A 19,457-nucleotide genomic window follows, 5' to 3' on the forward strand; every position below is an offset into this window, starting at 1 on the left:
GGGCTGAAATGGGTCGCCTACATCAGCAACACGTGTGCTTATATCTACTACGCGCCATCCGTCAAGGGCCAGTTCACGATCTCCAGGGACAACGGGCAGAGCTCCATGACGCTTACCATGAACAACCTCATGGACGAGGATTCCGGATCCTATTTCTGTGCCAAAAGTTGGGATGGTTGTTGTGGTCCTGCTGCTGATAAAGACATTGATTGGGATGATGTTGGTCATGGTGGTTTTTTTCTGAGTCCTTTTTTTTGAGCCTCCCAGTCCCCAAACCCAGACCCTCTCCCAGAACCTCAGCCCTTGACCCTTTGTCCCAAATCTCCCCCATTTGCCCCAATGGTCAGCACTGACCCCAAACCCTCCCCTGCTCCTGCCCCAAATCTCAACCATTTGCCCCAAACCTTCACCCCTGGGCTCCAGTTCAGGCCTCCTCCAATCAGGGCCCGGGGAGCTGGGGCAGATTTGGGTGAAATGGGAAAAACTGGGATAAAGTAGAATGTTGGGGCAAAGATGGTGGACACTGGGGGAGAAGGTAAAGAATGGGGTCAAGGTTTGTGATTTGGGGCAGGATTTGGGGGTTTTGGGACATTTGGGGAGCCAGGGATGGGGATTTGGGGCCACCACCAGCATCGTTACCATGTCCAGAGCTCCCAGAGAGGATTCCAGCCCAGCCCCAAGGAGCAGCCCCAGACACCGAGGCCGCTGAGGGAGAAGTGAAACCCCAGGAGGGACAAAGGGAGGGAGAGAGGGAGGAGCAGACGCCGCGATTTTGGGGCTCCGCAGCCTCCCCCCACTTCCTCCCCGGCAGCTGCCGGGGCCCGGCCGGGGCAGGAAAGGAAACAGAAAGTTGCTGGTTTTGGTCACTGTGAACATCTGGTTTGGGAGAGGGCTGCTCAGCCTCGGGCCGCTGCAGCAGAGCGCCGGCTGCACAAAAAGCTTTGTGTGCAAAGGGTCCTGGAATGATCCCCGTGCCACTCTAGGATGGAGGGGAAGGGCCAGACTGGGGAGAAATGGGCAAAGTTGGGGGAAAACTGGGAATTGGGGAAGTGACAGTGGAGTTTTGGGGGAAATGTTGAAGATTTGAGTAAAAGGGGTACGCGCCGTCGGTCAAGGGTCGGTTCAGGATCTCCAGGGACAACGGGCAGAGCTCGGTGACGCTGACCATGAACAACCTCAAGGACGAGGATTCCGGATCCTATTTCTGTGCCAAGGATGCTGATGGTTACGGTGCTGCTCCTAATGCTGGTTGGGGATGAGGCCGTGGTCGGCACTCTCAATATAACCAGCAGCATAAGTGCCACCGGTACCAGGAGATTTCCCACAGGAACAGAATCCGGAGGAGCCAGGAGCTGAGATTTGGGGCCAGGAGCTGAGATTTGGGGCCAGAGCAGGGCAGGGTTGGGACGCAGGGTAAGGAGTGGGGTCTGGGGTTTGAGGGAATGATCTGGGGCGCGGGGACAGGAAAAGGGCCATGAAAAACATCACAAACACCAGCATCAGAAAGAGCAAAACAACTGTAAGCACCCTTGGTGCAGAAATAGGATCCGGAATCCTCGTACTTGAGGCAGTTCATGGTCAGCGTCACCGAGTTCTGCCCATTGTCCCTGGACATCCTGAACCGGCCCTTGACCGATGGCGTGTAGTAGGTGTCTCCATCGTTATGAACCCCTGCGAGCCATTCCAGCCCCTGCCCGGATCTCTGGCGCATCCATCCCAGCCCAAAATTCCCGAAACTGAACCCGGACCCTCGGCAGAGGAGGCGCAGGGATCCCCCGGGGGGCTGGAGGTCCCCCCTGCACTCCAGCAGGGTCATGGCCGCCCGGAGCCCTGCGGGACCAAGGGGAGATGGGGATGAGGCGACGCAAAACTCTGGCAGAGCTGTCCAATTAATCAATGGGTGAATTGGGGTCAGTTGGAGGCTTGAAGGCACTGTATAATAGTGGGCATCTCTCTTGGAGATTTGGGGCCAGACAAAGGGAATTTGAGGAAAAACTCCAATGAAGGTTTGAGGATGGGGGAGGGGCCGTGACCCTGCTGGAGTGCGGGGGGCACCTCCAGCCCCCCGGGGGGTCCCTGCGCCTCCTCTGCCGAGGGGCCGGGTTCAATTTCGGGAGCAATGGAATGTTCTGGGTGCGCCAGAGACCCAGGCAGGGGCTGGAGTGGCTCGCGGGGATCAGCAGGGACGGTTCCAGCGCCCACTACGGGACGTCATTCATGGAGCGCGTGAGCATCTCCAGGGACAATGGGCAGAGCTCAGTGACGCTGACCATGAACAACCTCAAGGACGAGGATTCCGGATCATATTCTGCGCCAAATCTGCTGATAATTATTCGGGGAATAATGCTTATAATGTTGACCCCATCCCCATGGCTCTGCCCCCTCCCGTCCCTGTTCCCCAGACCCTTCCCCCAATCCTCAGCCCCTGACCCCATTCCTGTCCCCGTGTCCCAGGTCTGAGCTGGCTCTGCCCCAATCTCAGCTCCTGGCCCCACACCTCAGCTCTGGGCTCCAAGGCTCAACCAAGGTCTCCAAATCTGGGTGCAAATGGTCGAGATTTGGGGAAAATGGGCAAGATTTGGTCCGTGGCTAGGACTCAGTCCCACCACTGGGATTTTGGCACACAATGGGTTCAGTCTGGGGGCGATGATTGGGATTTCGAGGACGAGGCTGAAGTCAGGGTGAAACCGGCCCTGATTTGGGGCCAGAGCTGAGATCTGGGGCCAGAGCAGGGCAGGCTTGGGACAAAGGGTCAGGAATGGGGTCAGGGGTTGGAGGGAAGGGTCTGGCGATTGTGGACAGGGACGGACCTGGAAGGACAACCAGCAGCAGCATTCCAACGACCAGTGCCAGGTTCTTTGGCACAGAAATAGGTGGCAGAATCCTCGTCCTTGAGGTTGTTCATGGTCAGCGTCACTGAGCTCTGCCCGTTGTCCCTGGAGATCCTGACGTGATCCTTGAACGATGGCGCGAGGTTGGTGCCGGAACCATCGCTCCTGATGCTCCCGACCCATTCCAGCCCCTGCCCGGGTCTCTGGCGGACCCATTGCAGGGCAACACTCCCGAAATTGAACCCAGACCCTCGGCAGAGGAGGCGCAGGGACCCCCCAGGGGGCTGGAGGTCCCCCCCGCACTCCAGCAGGGTCACAGCCGCCCGGAGCACTGCGGGACAAAGGGGAGATGGGGATGAGGGAAAAAATCCACCCAAATGTTGATTCCTGCATGCAGATCCTGATGTTGACCCCAAATTGTGGAACTTTCTCCTCCTCCTGATCCTGCTGCCCCTCCCAGGTTGGTCGAGGTCCCTTTTTGGATCTGGTCACACCCAGCCCACGGCCGGATCCGGGGCCTCATCCCCATCTCCCCTTTGTCCCGCAGGGTTCCGGGCAGCCGTGACCCTGCTGGAGTGCGGGGGGGACCTCCAGCCCCCCGGGGGGTCCCTGCGCCTCCTCTGCCGAGGGTCCGGGTTCGATTTTGGGGATTTTGGAATGATCTGGATCCGACAGAAATCTGGGAAGACGCTGGAATACATTGCGAGTATCAGCAGTGGTGCTTACAGCGACTAAGCGCCGTCGGTCAAGGGCCGGGTCATGATCTCCAGGGACAACGGGCAGAGCTCCATGTCCCTGACCATGAACAACCTCAAGGACGAGGATTCCGGATCCTATTTCTGTGCCAAACGTGGTACTGGTAGTAGTTACGGTTATGATAGTGCTGCTCTTAGTGACAGTTCTGGCAATGGTCCCACCTGCCATGATGGTCACCAAATGTCTCCGATCCCCGCAGATCCTTTCCCAATATCCCAGACCTTCTCCTCAGATGCTCACCACTTACCCCCAAACTCTGGCATGACTGCCCCAATTTCCGACTTTCTCCCAGTTTTTCCCATTCTAACCAAATCTTCCCCAGCTCCCTGGGCCCTGATTGGAGGAGGCCTGAACTGGAGGCCAGGGCTGAAGGTTTTGGGGCAATGGTTGAGTTTTTGGGAAGGAGCAGGGGAGGATTTGGGGTCAGTGCTGACCATTCATGCCAATGGGGGAGATTTGGAACAAAGGGTCCATGAGTGAGGTTTGAGGGGCAAGGGTCTGGGATTGGGGACAGGGGGGACATGGAGACGGGGGTGGATCCACAACTGGTGTCTTCAACATAGGCAGCAGCATCACCCCAATTGCCAGCAGCAGCAGATTTGGAACAGAAATAGGATCCCGAATCCTCGTCCTTGAGGTTGTTCATGGTCAGCATCACCGAGCTCTGCCCGTTGTCCCTGGAGATACTGAACCGGCCCTTGAAGGATGGCGTGGAGCTGGTGTAAGCACCATCTTTCCTGATACCCGCGACCCACTCCAGACGCTGCCCGGGCCTCTGGCGGATCCATTGCATGGAAAAACTGCCGAAACTGAACCCGGACCCTCGGCAGAGGAGGCGCAGGGACCCCCCGGGGGGCTGGAGGTCCCCCCCGCACTCCAGCAGGGTCACAGCCGCCCGGAGCCCTGCGGGACAAAGGGGAGATGATGGAAACAAGGAATCTGACTGGTCCAAAACGGGAAAAGGGGCATGGCTTGCAGAAAAAAGGGGCAGGACCCACTTGAGAGGGCAGCCAGGAGGAGGATATGGCGGCAGAAGTGTCAAAATTTGGGGCCAAAGTCGGGGTTTGGGTCAAGGGTTGAGCTTTGTCCTCATCCCCATCTCTGTTCTGGCCCAGAATTTCAGTGGTGGACCTGAGTCACAGACACACACCAAATATGGCCCATTTTCCCCAAATCTTGACCATTTGCACCCGGGTTTGGAGACCTAGGCTGAGACTTGGAACCCAGAGCTGAGGTTTGGGGCCAAGACCTGAGAATGTGGGGCAGAGCCAGTTCAGAGCTGGGTCACGGGGACAGGAATGGGGTCGTGGGCTAGGGTGTGGGGAAGGGGCTGGGGAATGGGGACAGGTGGGGACACAGGGATGGGGATGAGGTGAACACCATCCACACCAGCAGCAGCACCCCAATTATTATAGGCAGCTTTGGCACAGAAATAGGATCCGGAATCCTCGTCCTTGAGGTTGTTCATGGTCACCGTCACCGAGCTCTGCCCGTTGTCCCTGGAGATCGTGAACCGGCCCTTGACGGACGGCGCGTAGTAGGTGCTGCCACCACTACTGCTGATACTTCCAACCCATTCCAGCCCATGCCTGGGTCTCTGGCGGATCCAGAACATGTCAGAGTTGCCGAAATAAAACCCAGACCCTCGGCAGAGGAGGCGCAGGGACCCCCCGGGGGGCTGGAGGTCCCCCCCACACTCCAGCAGGGTCACGGCCACCTGGAGCTCTGCGGGACAAAGGGAAGATGGGGATGTGGCCAAAGCTCAAACCATATCCTGACTATTGGCCCCAAATTCTAACCCTTGGAGTTCATCACCCTCCTCTCACATGTGTCCCACCACTTTTTCAAGCGTGCCATGCCAACTTGGGCACTCTTCACCAATCAGGTTTCCCATCCCCATCTCCCCTTTGTCCCCGGGTCACGGCCGCCCGGAGCGCTGCGGGAAAAAGGGGAGATGGGCACGTGGCGATGCAAAAGTCGGGTGGAGCTGTCAAATTAATTAATGGGTGGATCTGGGTTAATTTCTGTGTTGAAGGCACTTTACAATACTGGAGTCCTCTGTTGGAGAATTGGGGTCAGATAAAGGGAATTTGGGGCAAACTGGTGAAGGTTTCGGGATGGTGAAACGGCCGTGAACCTGCTGCAGTGCGGGGGGGACCTCCAGCCCCCACGGGGATCCCTGCGCCTCCTCTGCCGAGGGTCCGGATTCGATTTTGGCAGTTTTGAGATGGGCTGGCATCGGCAGAGACCCGGGCAGGGGCTGGAGCCAGTCGCCAATATCAGCAAAATTGGCAGCACCTGGTACGCGCCATCGGTCAAGGGCCAGGTAACGATCTCCAGGGACAACAGGCAGAGCTCGGTGACGCTGACCATGAACAACATCAAGGACGAGGATTCCGGATCCTATTTCTGTGCCAAATCTGCTTATGGATGTGGTGCTTATGCTGCTGCTGATATTGACCCTGCCTGTGGTGGCACCACCATTTCTGAGCCCTTCCTGTCCCCACTCCCCAGACCCTTCCCCAAATCTCAGCCCTTGACCCCATTCCTGACCCTTTCCCCCAGATCTCCCCCATTTCCAGCAACGCCAACCACGAAGCCACAAAGCCCTTACTGGTTCTGCCCCAAACCAAAGTAAGTTGGCACCAAAATTCGCCCCAAATCTCCACGTTGTCCTCAAATCACCCCCTGCTCCTCGAGCCCTGATTGGCTGAGCTGGAACAGGCAAAAATGGGAACTCTTGGAGAGCAAGATCAGACCTGGAGCTCAGGGGTGAAGGTTTGGGGCCAATGGTTGAGTTTTTGGGCAGGAGCAGGACAGGGTTTGTGGTCAGTGCTGACCATTGGTGCAAATGGGGACAAAGAGTCAAGGGCTGGGTCAATGGGTGACAATTGGGACTAAAATCACAACTCTTGGGACTCAATGATGGGAGTGGTGCCAGAACCAGGAGCTGGACGCCATAACGTGCATCATCAACATAACCAGCACTAGGAACACAAACAGAGCATGAAGCTTTCCCACAGAAATAGGATCTGGAATCCTCGTCCTTGAGGTTGTTCATGGTCAGCGTCAGCGAGCTCTGCCCGTTGTCCCTGGAGATCCTGAACCGGCCCTTGACCGATGGTGCATAGTAGATGGTGCCACCACTGCTGTAGATCCCTGCAACATATTCCAAAGCCTGCCTGGGTCTCTGGCGGATCCAGTAAATTCCATAATCCCCAAAACAGAACCCGGACCCTCGGCACAGCAACGTCAGGGGCCCCCGGGGGGCTGGATGTTCCCCCCAGACTCCAGCAGGGTCACAGACGCCCGGAGCCCTGCGGGACAAAGGGGATGAGAAACGTCATTGGCTGTGGGTTCAAAGCGGGTGTGGTCTGCTGGAAAATGGGATGTGACTCACCTGGCATGAGGATGATGAACTCCAAGGGTCCTAATTTGGGGCCACAAGTCAGGATTTGGGTCAAGGGTTGAGCTTTGGTCTCATCCCCATCTCCCCTTTGTCCCGCAGGGCTCCGGGCGGCCGTGACCCTGCTGGAGTACGGGGGGCACCTCCAGCCCCCCGGGGGGTCCCTGTGCCTCCTCTGCCGAGGGTCCAGGTTCAGTTTCGGCAGTGTCACCATGTGCTGGGTGCGCCAGAGGCCCAGGCAGGGGCTGGAACGTCTCGCAGGGATCTACAGCAGTGGCAGAGCCTACTATGCAGCTTCAGTCAAGGGCCGGTTCACGATCTCCAGGGACAACGGGCAGAGCTCGGTGACGCTGACCATGAACAACCTCAAGGACGAGGATTCCGGATCCTGTTTCTGTGCCAAATATATTGATAATAGTTGTTGCGGTGCAGGTGCTCCTCTTGGTCAATCTGATCCAATCATTGGGTCCCCCTGTCCCCATTTCCCCAACACTTCCTCCATTCCTGTCCCCCTGTCCCAGCTCTGAGCTGGTTCTGCCCCAATCTCAGCTCTTGTCCCCAAACCTCAGCTCTGGGCACCGAGTCTCAACCAACGTCCACAAACCTGGGTGCAAATGATCAAGATTTTGGGAAAATGGGCCAGATTTGGGTCTGTGCCTGCGACTCAGTTCCACCGCTGAGATTTTGGGGCAGAACGGATCCAGTTGGCAAAAATGGTTGGGATTTCTGGGACGAGAGTGAGCTCAGCATGAAAACGGCCCTGATTTGGGGCCAGAGCTGAGATTTGGGGCCACAGAAGGGCAGGGTTGGCACAAAGGGTCAGTGTCGGAGGAAGGAGACCCAGACACCAGTTGGTTCATCCAAGTCCGATTTATTGATCGAATACGGCGGGTTAAATATAGTTCTTAATAAGCTTCATACATATTGCAAAAGTTGAGCTCAGGATTGGTTAGTTACATATCAACAACTACACCTACTTTTACATTCTTGTGCTTATTCTTCTGTTACATTCTGCAGATATTCAGGACTAATCTCACCTCCCTTTCCTCATGTTGCAGCAAGGCCATCCGGCATTCTTGCCTGTCAGCAGTCACTGAATCAGAGACTGCTGACCTCCCTCTTTCAGCTTAACCAGTGGCATTAAGTCAGTATGGCCTTTCTCAGCTAACCAACTCTTAATAAAATCCTCCACATTTCCCCTGTTTTCTTCTTGAGCAAGAAGACTAGTCTGCATTTTTGCTATCATACGACTGACCATGTTTTGAATACAATTAAAGACACAAGGCAAAATAAGCAAAAACAGTAAAACTACACCCAGTAGTCCTATAGCATAGATCACAATGTTCCTTAGCAATGGTCCAAGCCCTAAGCCTTTAAGCCATTTGTCAATTCCTAAACCTTCTTCTTCCTTGAGATTGTGAAGTCCCTGTTGTAGTTCTTTTATCTTAGTATGAATGGACACCGAATGATCAGACAAATTCATACAACACATTCCCTCAAATTCTTCACATCCATGCCCTTGTGCTAAGAGCAAAAAGTCTACAGCAGCTCTATTTTGTAAAACAGCATGGTTAACACTTTGCACATCTGCAATCATCATGTCCAGAATTTGGGATGTCTGGTTCAGCTCATTTCTTGTCCAGCACCCTAATTGTTTTGCTAAATTCATAGCTTTATTGGCAGATCTTCCTGGTAAGATAGTTGAAACTACTACTTGTCTGAATGTACCCCAAAACTTTGGATCTCCTATCTGGCTGCAGTCCAAGTCATGTATACTACGCCTTTTCCTGTTTGATGCTTGACTGAGCTGCATTAGCAAGGATACATTAGGGTGAAACAAGGACAATTTTCCCAAATAACAGGGTCCACCCTGTAGCTTAGCTGGTACACCATTCCACGCCCTGTCTCCACAAATTAGAAATATTCCTGTAGGTAACTTCATTGGTGCCGTGATGTTTGTGCCGTTACATTGACTGTAATGCTGTGGAGAGAATTCACTCAAATTCAGGGATGAATCCAAGGTGGCCCATGTGTCTTTAGGTTGATTTAAATTTTGAACATCCAAGGGTTTGAAACTAAACTATCCTCCAGCTGTAATGTTAGGCATACTGGCATTTGCACTTCCAAAAAGATCTAATTCTTCAGGAGGAGAATGCAAGGAGGTGTTAAGTGATTGGATTAGTAAGCATTGGCGATAGCCATCACTCTGACCCGCAGTATATCCTTGCTGTGCTGGCAATGTGATGTTAGACATGTTACGCATGCATAAAGTTCGATTACTTGTTAAACTGCAAAATTCTCCAGGAGACCACACTGGAAGTCCTACCAAGCATGTTCGAAATGGATTAGTAATTCCTCCAAGACTAAGACAAAGCGATGATTGGTTAATCTGTTTAGCAAGTGTTACCCATAGATTTTCTCTTGGCTGACTGAAACGTGTTATCCCTATCGCTTCACTTACTACAGCATTGAGCAGTATAAAAACAAACTTCATTCTTCTTTCTGCTTTCTCTGTTTTTCCTCTCTTCGTTGTCTTTTCCCTGGTTTGTTAGAATGTCTATTGTGAGGCTGAGTCAATTTCTGAATACACTGATCTAATTCCAAATCAGCATCCTTGCTTACAGGTATAGCATCAGGTAGGTTTAAAAGCAAATCAGCTTTACAGCGAGCTGCTATGATGCGTGAGGATGTAGTAATTTCAAGCTCTCTAAGTACTTGCTGTAATTTCCATCTAATATATGCTATAACCACTTGTTCTGCACTCTCAAAAAGCTCCAATCCTGCCCTTCCTGGCAGGCCAGTACTTTGTTCAAGAGATCTAAACCAGAAAGAATATCGAATCCACTTCCCAAAACAAGGGTGACACCATAAAATTCCTACTGTCCTCTGTGAATACCAGTAAACCTTATTGCAATCAGCACAATGCAAAGCTACCCAAGCATCGCACTTATTATTATCCTTTTTGCAAACATAACAAGGAAGTGTATATAGGAAAGGATCAGTATTAAAATTTATCTGTGTGATCCAATCCAACCAGTTCAATGGCGGTGATTGCAAAGCCTCTTCAGCTTTCTTACTATATACAGCTACCAATTCAAGCTCCTTCTTTAATACAAAATGTATCTTATCTCGTAATCGCTGTTCTTGTTCTTCAACACCTATAGCATGCCACGAAGCAGGGTCCCATGGAGCTACATCATCCCACAAGGCAGAGTCCCATAGATGTGAAATTGCCCTAATCATAGAAAGCTAATTAGCAATCACTAATAGCCTTATTTAGATGAGGTTGTTCCCCATCTTACCTTCTTTTTCTTATCTGCTTTCAGTTTTGCTGCTCCTAACTTTACTGGTACTGTTACTTGCAAACTTAATTTTTGCAACTTTTCAATGCAGCAGTCTAGTGCTCTTTCAGGATTCCCTCTGAAGGACCCTACAATTGAACGTTGTGTTAAAGGTACTAATTTTCTACACCTTACAGAGACTATACGTGACTTTACTTTGAACCTCAATTCTATTTACAACACATTATACTTCCCATTGATAATAAGCAAGAATTTTTTGTTCAGGAGACTCATAAAGATTTAAAGCTACATATGCATTTTGCCCTGTTTGTCTCCTTAATTCATCTTGCCAGCTTTTACCCCACGTGTGCTCGTGCTTACAAATGTGACACCACAAATCCCATAATAATGATTGTTCTATCCAAAAAGTATTATCACAACCCCCACAACGTAGAGCAATCCAGGCAGCACAATGTGGATCATAACAGTCAAGGCAATGTTCCTTTGCTGGATTTGTTAAACGAAAAGTTGATAATGAGTCAATAAAACCAATCGGCTCCTGGGCCGTCCGATAGTGACGTGTCAGTGCTTTGTCCAACATTTTCAAGTGTCCCTTCAACTGTAACAGTAGTGGTCGTAGGACTAGAAACAGTTTCTTCCCCAGTAGCTCCTTGTCCTCCTCCGTGAGACAGTCCACCAGAGGCTGCATCAAAAACAGGTTTAGTCCACTTAGCAGGCACCCACAAAGGTCCTGTAGGTGAGGAAACACAAAGATATCCCCGACCCCAGTATAATACTTTTGCAGGTTTTTCCCATAATCCTGTAGTCGAGTTTTAATTTCCTGACCTGACCTCGGATGATGTTTAATTGCAGGAGGGATATCGTCTTCCCCAAAAATACATAAATGATTGATCACATACAGAACCTTAGCTAAGCATGATTGTGGGTCTGTTAAATCTTGATGCTTCTCAATATACTGCTTAAGGGTACCATTTGCTCTTTCCACTATTGCCTATCCAGTAGGAGAGTGTGGAATACCTGTCACATGCCTAACAGACCACTGATTCAAAAATTTCTGGACCCTAGCACTCACATAAGCTCGACCATTATCCGTTTTGATACTCTTTGGGACTCCCATAACAGCAAAACAACTTAACAGGTGCCTGATAACATGTGTAGCTTTTTCTCCTGCCTGAGCCGTAGCCCATATGTAATGACTATATGTATCTATAGTGACATGCACACACTTAACTTTACCAAATCTAGCTATATGTGTAACATCCATTTGCCATTTCTCATTTATTTCCAAACCTCGAGGATTAACTCCCATGCCTAAACCTATTCCACCATTATGATAACTACATATTGGACATGCTCTAACAATGGCTTTAGCTTCTGATAAACTCAGCTCAAAATGTTTTGCAAGCCCTCTTGCATTTTGATGATATCTGCTATGTGCTTCTCTGGCCAATGTATGCTTGTCAATAGGACAAGAGTTATCAATGGGTAAAGTAACCAATTTGTCTGCACGTTCATTCCCTTCTCCTAAACCTTCAGACCATTTATGACTCCCAATATGAATCACAGAATACACTGCATTTCTCTCTCGTAAAGCTTTCCTTAATTGTATCAATAACTCATACAATCGTTTATTATTCACTTCCTTAATTGCTGCTTCCTCTATTCGTCTGGCTACTCCGGCAACATACATAGAGTCTGTGACCACATTTAAGGCTCCTGTAAGTTAGACATTGCCCATACTACTGCTAACAATTCCAAAGTTTGTAAACTATCTGCAGGATCTGCTGTAAGAAGTTGATGCTTCCATTGTCCTTTTTCTTGCCAGGTGACAGCAGCACGCCTTGATTTCTTTCCTGCATCTGTAAAAGCTGTAATAGCTCCTGTATCCAATAATCCATAAAGGGTTATGCTTTGATGCCCATGGGTAATTTCCACTTTTTGTTTTGGTCTATTTTGTAAATCCACAGTTAAAAGTGTAACATCAGTAGAGCCAAAACCCTTTTCATCCCGTGTTTGTCCAGTAAATGATGGTATACCAGATGTCATTTGTGATAGTGGTATTAATTGTGCAATGCGTTGTCCTTTTGTTATTTTAATAGGAGGATAAAGGGTGTAAACCATGATTTGTATTTCCCCTGTATAATCCACATCGATAACACCAGGCAATACAAATAATCCCAGCATAGTTATTGAAGAACGTCCTAATAACAATGCTCCACATCTTTATCCATTTAATAGAAGAGGACCCTTTACTCCAGTTTGTATCCTCTCAGGCCGGTTCGTCATTAGTGTGACGTCTACTGCTGCTGATAAATCCAAACCGAGGCTCTCTGCTGTTGCTGTTGCAGACAGGAGGTGACAGTGATGTTACGTCAGCAGCTGATGTCTCCGATGTCACGGCGGCTACTTGTGTCTGGGCGCGTATGTCCCTCATTGCCGCATCAGTAACACTTGATGAATGGTCTCGAGCTCTGCGTGTCCGCCAGTGAGCCGCTTCGGAGAGGAGCAAGAGCAGCTAACACCTGATTCTGAGCAGCTAACACCTGATTTTGAGTAGACTCTGCTTGCCTTTGTAACCCTAATCCTAATTCCTTTAAAGTATCTACTATAAATGCCTGTGAAGCTGTTGGCATTAATGCCATTCGCTCTAAAGCTTCCTCAATAGTCCAATTTGCCCCTAAAGTAGTTAACACTCTTGCATTTGCTTAACAGGTTCACTTTTTACTCCAAACTAACCATAGAACGTAATTGAGCTAACATCTTCCAATCTAAGGGAGTATATTCCGCTATATTATGTGTAAGGTTCCCCTGTGCATCATACTGTGGTGTGTATGTAACCGGACATGCAAGATTAGAAGCTACTTCCACCGCCTCGCCATCCCCCATCTGCATTACTTCTTTTGCCACAGCAGCCCAAGCTTCCCTCCTCTGTTTAGCCATCTCCCCCCAAAGGTCACTGTGTGCCCCCGGGATGGGATCTGACTCTTTAAGGGTGCTATGCTGCTGGCACTTCGGTACCGAGACCGAGTTCTCGCATGGGGAAGGCGGTGGAGCAGGAGCCGGCTCGCGCGGGGAAAGCGGCCCCCCCGCTGCTGGAGCTGACAGTGAAACCGGAGACGACTCGCGCGGGGGAAGTGGCCCCCCCGCGGAGCCGGCCCGCTCGGGGGAAGCGGCGGAGGCAAAGGTGGCGGCGGAGGCGAAGCTGGCTTGCTCTCACCCCCACCATCCGACCCGCCTGAAGCTGGCGGCGGAGGCGAAGCTGGCTTGCTCTTACCTCCACCATCCAACTCGTCTGAAGCTGGCAGCGGAGGCGAAGCTGGCTTGCTCCCACCCCCACCATCCAACTCGCCCTCCCCCTCTGACAGGAAGGGTGCAGATGGTTCCACTGTATCTAAGGGAAAATTTTCCACACCATTTTGCTGGGGACCCTTAGGCATAAGTATCTGAGTTACAGAAGGTGATAAGGGATCATCCTCACGACCATACCCTATATTCCTCTTATGAGCTTCTGTTGCCCTTTCTGCTGCCTTTCTCTCAGAGACCTGCTGAAGTAACGTATTATACACCACCCGCCATAACTTGCCAAATTTCTTTGCTGACTTATCATCATCTAACACCGTATCCCACAGGATATCCCCAAACTTTTTCCACTCTACTATCTCATGAACTGTATGTGGGTTAGCAAAAATTCTTTTAGAATAACCATAAGCTAATAACCCTGGTAATTCCTTTTTTAAATCTATCCCTTTTACTCCTCGCCTTTCTAAATATGAGGAGAAGGGACCGTATGTCGCTTGCCTATCCATACCTATATATCAGCGCGCGCTGTTGCAGCCTTCCAGGCTCTCGGCGACACGTAGAGACTTGAGATACCTTTTGTAATCCTCAAGGGTGCTTTTAAAATCCGGCACCGTCCCGGCTGCAAGGACTCTCACTCAACTTCCCCGACCGTGGCGAATTTATAATCCAAGAGAGCGAACGTTCAGAATGCTGCCTTTGCCCGCATTCTCCACCATTTGTCGGAAGAAGGAGACCCAGACACCAATTGGTTCATCCAAGTTCGATTTATTGATCGAATACGGCGGGTTAAATATAGTTCTTAATAAGCTTCATACATATTGCAAAAGTTGAGCTCAGGATTGGTTAGTTACATATCAACAACTACACCTACTTTTACATTCTTGTGCTTATTCTTCTGTTACATTCTGCAGATATTCAGGACTAATCTCACCTCCCTTTCCTCATGTTGCAGCAAGGCCATCCGGCATTCTTGCCTGTCAGCAGTCACTGAATCAGAGACTGCTGACCTCCCTCTTTCAGCTTAACCAGTGGCATTAAGTCAGTATGGCCTTTCTCAGCTAACCAACTCTTAATAAAATCCTCCACAGGTCAGGAATGTTGTCAGGGGTTGGAGGGAAGGGTCTGGGGAATGGGGACAGGGACGAGGCTGAAAGGACAACCAGCAGCAGCATTCCAACCACCAGTGCGTGGTTCTTTGGCACAGAAATAAACGGCGGAATCCTCGTCCTTGAGGTTGTTCACGGTCAGCGTCACCGAGCTCTGCCCGTTGTCCCTGGAGATCCTGACGCGATCCTTGAACGATGGCGCGAGGTTGGTGCCGGAGCCATTGCTCCTGATGCTTCCGACCCACTCCAGCCCCTGCCTGGGTCTCTGTCGGATCCATTGCAGGGCAACACTCCTGAAACTGAACCCGGACCCTTGGCAAGGGAGGCGCAGGGACCCCCCGGGGAGCTGGAGCTCCTCCCCGCACTCCAGCAGGGTCACGGCTGCCCGGAGCCCTGCAGGACAAAGGGGATATGGGGATGGGAAACCTGATTGGCCGAGGGCCTCAAAGCAGGTATGGCCAGCTTGAAAAAGGGGCAGGACCCACTTGGGAGGAGGATGATGAACTCCAAGGGACCCAATGTGGGGCCAAGAGTCAGGATTTGGATCAACGGTTGAGCTTTTCCATCCCCTTTGTCTTGCGGGTCTCCGGGTGGCCGTGACCCTGCTGGAGTGTGGGGGGGATCTCCAGCCCCCCGGGGGGTCCCTGCGCCTCCTCTGCTGAGGGTCCGGGTTTTATTTCGGCAGTTTTGGGACGGGCGGGGTCCGCCAGAGACCCGGGCAGGCGCTGGAGTTCGTAGCACACATCAACACTGGTGGCACCACCCACTATGGAGATTCAGTCCAGGGCCGGGTCACGATCTCCAGGGACAATGGGCAGAGCTCGGTGACACTGACCATGACCAACCTCAAGGATGAGGATTCCGGATCCTATTTCTGTGCCAAGGATTCCTATGGTGGCTGGAATGTCGCCCATTCCATTGGTTTCACTCCCGGTGTTTGGGTTGGTGTTTGGGGTTTCAGCCCCGTCCCTGTCCCCAGCTGTCCCCAGACCCTTCCTCAAACCCCCCTGACCCACCCCTGACCCTTTGTCCCACCCCCGCCCCCTTTGCCCCAACGCTGCCCATTGGCCCCAAACCCTCCCCTGGGTCTGGCCCCAAAGTCAACTCTCGGCTCCAAATCTCCCCCTTGTGCCCCAAAAGTGCCCAAAGGGCCGAGATTTGGGGGCAGCGGGTGAGGTTTGGATCAGCAGCTGTGGCTGGGAGCCCAGAGTCGGGATTTGGGGCAGAATCGGGCGAGTTTTGGGGTCAAAGCAGGAGGGTTTTTGGGCAGAACCAGTTTGGGGGTTTGGGGTCTTTGGGGGAAATGGGGCAGATCTGGGCAAATGAGTCAAGAATGGGGTCAAGGGCCGAGATTTGGGTAAAGGTTCTGAGACTTGGGGACAAGAGGGGCTCAGGCAAGGGCGCTGCCACCACCGGCATGGTCAATGTAAGTAGCATCTGCAGCCCAACCAGCACCAGCAGCTTTGGCACAGAAATAGGATCCGGAATCCTCGACCCTGAGGTTGTTCATGGTCAGCATCACCGAGCTCAGCCCGTTGTCCCTGGAGATCGTGACCCGGCCCTGCACCGACGGTGCGTACATGGAGCTCCAGCCCTCCTTCCTGATGCTCCCAACCCACTCAAGCCCCTGCCCGGGTCTCTGGCGGACCCAGAACATGGTGATGCCACCGACATCAAACCCGGACCCTCGGCACAGCAACGTCAGGGACCCCCCGGGGGTGCCTGGTGCCCCCCGCACTCCAGCCGGGTCACGGCCGCCCAGAGCCCTGCGGGACAAAGAGGAGATGGGGATGAGAAACCTGATAGGTCAAGAGTGCCCAAGTAGGCATAGCACACTTGAAAAAAGGGATGTGACCCACCTGGGAGGAGGATGATGATGTCCAAGGGTCCCAATTTGGGGCCAGGGGTCAGGATTGTGTGTTCAAGGGTTGAGCTTTGGCCTCATCCCCATCTCCCCTTTGTCCCGCAGGGCTCTGGGCAGCCGTGACCCTGCTGGAGTCCGGGGGGACCTCCAGCCCCCCTGGAGGTCCCTGCGCCTCCTCTGCCGAGGGTCCGGGTTCAGTTTCAGCAGTTTTCCCACGCAATGGATCCGCCAGAGACCCGGGCAGGGGCTGGAATACATTGCGGGGATCTGGAGCAGTGGCGCTTACACCTACTACAGTCCATCGGTCAAGGGCCGGTTCACGATTTCCAGGAACAACGGGCAGAGCTTGGTGACGCTGACCATGAACAACCTCAAGGACGAGGATTCCGGATCCTATTTCCGTGTGAAATTTTTAATACTGCTACTCCTGCTGCTGGTTATTGTGACAGGGCTGGTGTTGGTCCTGTTCCCATGTCTGTGTCCCCACCTGTCCCCATTCCCCAGACCCTTCCCTCAAACCCCTAATCCCACTCTTGACCCTTTGTCCCATCCTTGCCCTGCTCTGACCCCAAATCTCAGCTCCTGGCCCCAAATCGGGGCCGGTTTCACCCTGAGCTCACCCTCGTCCCACCAATCCTAACCATTTTTGCCCAACTGGACCCATTCTGCCCCAGAATTTCAGTGGTGGAACTGTGTCATAGCCACGGACCCAATCTGGCCCATTTTCCCCAAATCTCAATCATTTGCACCCAGGTTTGGGGACCTTGGTTGAGGCTTGGAGCTAGCAGCTGAGATTGGGGCCAAGAGCTGAGATTTGGGGCAGAACCAGCTCAGAGCAGGGACAGGGGACTGGAATGGAGGAAGAGTCTGGGGAATGGGGACAGATGGGGACCCGACGATGGGATCAGATGGATCAAGAGGAGCACCAGCACTGCAAAAATTATTATCAATATTTTTGGCACAGAAATAGGATCCACAATCCTCGTCCTTGAGGTTGTTCATGGTCAGCGTCACCGAGCTCTGCCCGTTGTCCCTGGAGATCGTGAACCGGCCCTTGACTGAATCCGCATAGTAGGCGCTGCCACTGCTGTAGATCCCTGCGAGGCATTCCAGCCCCAGCCTGGGTCTCCGGCGCGCCCAGTGCATGGAGACACTGCCGAAACTGAACCCGGACCCTTGGCAGAGGAGGCGCAGGGACCCCCTGGGTGGCTGGAGGTTTCCCCCCGCACCCCAGCAGGGTCACGGCCGCCCGGTCCCGCCCTGCGGGACAAAGGGGAGATGGGGATGGGAAACCTGATTGGTGAAGAGTGCCCAAGTTGGCATTGCATGATTGAAAAAGGGGTGGGACCCCTGTAGGAGGAGGATGATGAACTCCAAGGGTTCCAGTTTGGGCCCAAGGGTCAGGATTTGGGTCAAGGGTTGAGCTTTGGCCCCATCCCCATCTCCCCTTTGTCCTGCAGGGCTCGGGGCGGCCGTGACCCTGCTGGAGTCCAGGGGGGACCTCCAGCCCCCCGGGGGGTCCCTGCGCCTCCTCTGCCGAGGGGCCGGGTTCAGTTTTGGCAGTGTTGCCATGAACTGGATCCGCCAGAGACCCGGGCAGGGGCTGGAGTACGTTGCAGATATCAGTAATGGTGGTGGCAGCACTGATTATACGCCATCGGTCGAGGGCCGGTTCAGGATCTCCAGGGACAACGGGCAGAGCTTGGTGACGCTGACCATGAACAACCTCAAGGACGAGGATTCCGCACCTATTTCTGCGCCAAATCTCCTGGTACTGGTGGTGCTGGAGCTAATTATATTTAGAATGCTAGTGATGGCCCCATCACCTGACACTGGGCTCACAGACATCCCAAAATTCCTACTTTTACCATCAAATCTTTGCTCTTGTCAACAAACCTTGACATTTTTCCCCCAATCTCCACCATCATTGCCTCACCTCTCACATTTCTATTGCAGCTTTAGGCATTTGACCCAAATCTCACCTGTTCATGCCTAAAACAGTGCCCTTTGCACCCCAGATCTCAGCGGGGTTCACTTGTGACCATTGGCCCCAAGCTCAGCTGGTTCTGCCCCAAATCTCAGCTCCTGGACCCAAACATCAGGTCTGGGCCCCAAACCTCAGCCAAGGTCTGCAAATCTGGGTGCAAATGGTTGAGATTTGGGGAAAATGGTCCAGATTTGGTTCGGTGGGGGTCAGGGATGGGGTCAAGGGCTGGAGGGAATGGTCTGGGGAATGGGGACAGGTGGGGACACAGGGATAGGCACGAGTCAATGGATTCGGGAGTACCAGCAGCAATGTTAGTGCTGGACCCCTTGGCGCAGAAATAGGATAGGATCAGGAATCCTCGTCCTTGAGGTTGTTGACGGTCAGGGAAATGGAGCTCTGCCCGTTGTCCCTGGAGATCGCGACCCGGCCCCGCAGTGACGGCGCAAAGTCGGTGCCACCGTGGCTGTCGATGGCGGCCACCCACTGCAGCCCCTTCCCGGGGCTCTGGCGGATCCAGTGCAGATCAGAACGACCGAGACGGAACCCGGCCCCCCGGCAGAGCAGGCACAGGGACCCCCATGGGAGATGGGGATGAGGCCAAAGCTCAACATTGACCCAAATCCTGACTCTTGGCCCCAAACTTGGACCCTTGGAGTTCCTCATCCTCCCCCCATGTGGGTCTCGATACTTTATCAAGCTTGATCCTCCCAGTTTGCAGCCCTCGACCAATCAGGTTTCCCATCCCTATCTCCCCTTTGTCCTGTAGGGCTCCGGGCGGCCGTGACCCTGCTGGAGTGCGGGGGGAAGCTCCAGCCCCCCGGGGGGTCGCTGCGCCTCCTCTGCCGAGGGGCCAGGTTCGATTTCGGACAGTCTGGAATGATGTGGATCCACCAGAGACAGGGGCA

At 52.8% G+C, this 19,457-nt stretch overlaps 1 gene segment (V, D, J or C); it reads right to left on the reverse strand.

Annotated features, from left to right (window-relative positions):
• Positions 1-47: 47 nt before the first annotated feature.
• Positions 48-18,490, reverse strand: LOC128933601 (Ig heavy chain V region 914-like). The segment is given in 3 exon segments: positions 48-80; positions 5,014-5,304; positions 18,434-18,490. Coding segments are annotated over 3 exon segments (381 nt in total).
• Between the last annotated feature and the right edge of the window lie 967 nt (positions 18,491-19,457).

The sequence above is a fragment of the Melozone crissalis genome, unplaced genomic scaffold, assembly GCF_028551555.1.
Source record: "Melozone crissalis strain CALT ecotype California unplaced genomic scaffold, PUWL_Pcris_2 ptg000011l_1, whole genome shotgun sequence".
In the NCBI taxonomy this organism is placed as follows: domain Eukaryota; kingdom Metazoa; phylum Chordata; class Aves; order Passeriformes; family Passerellidae; genus Melozone; species Melozone crissalis.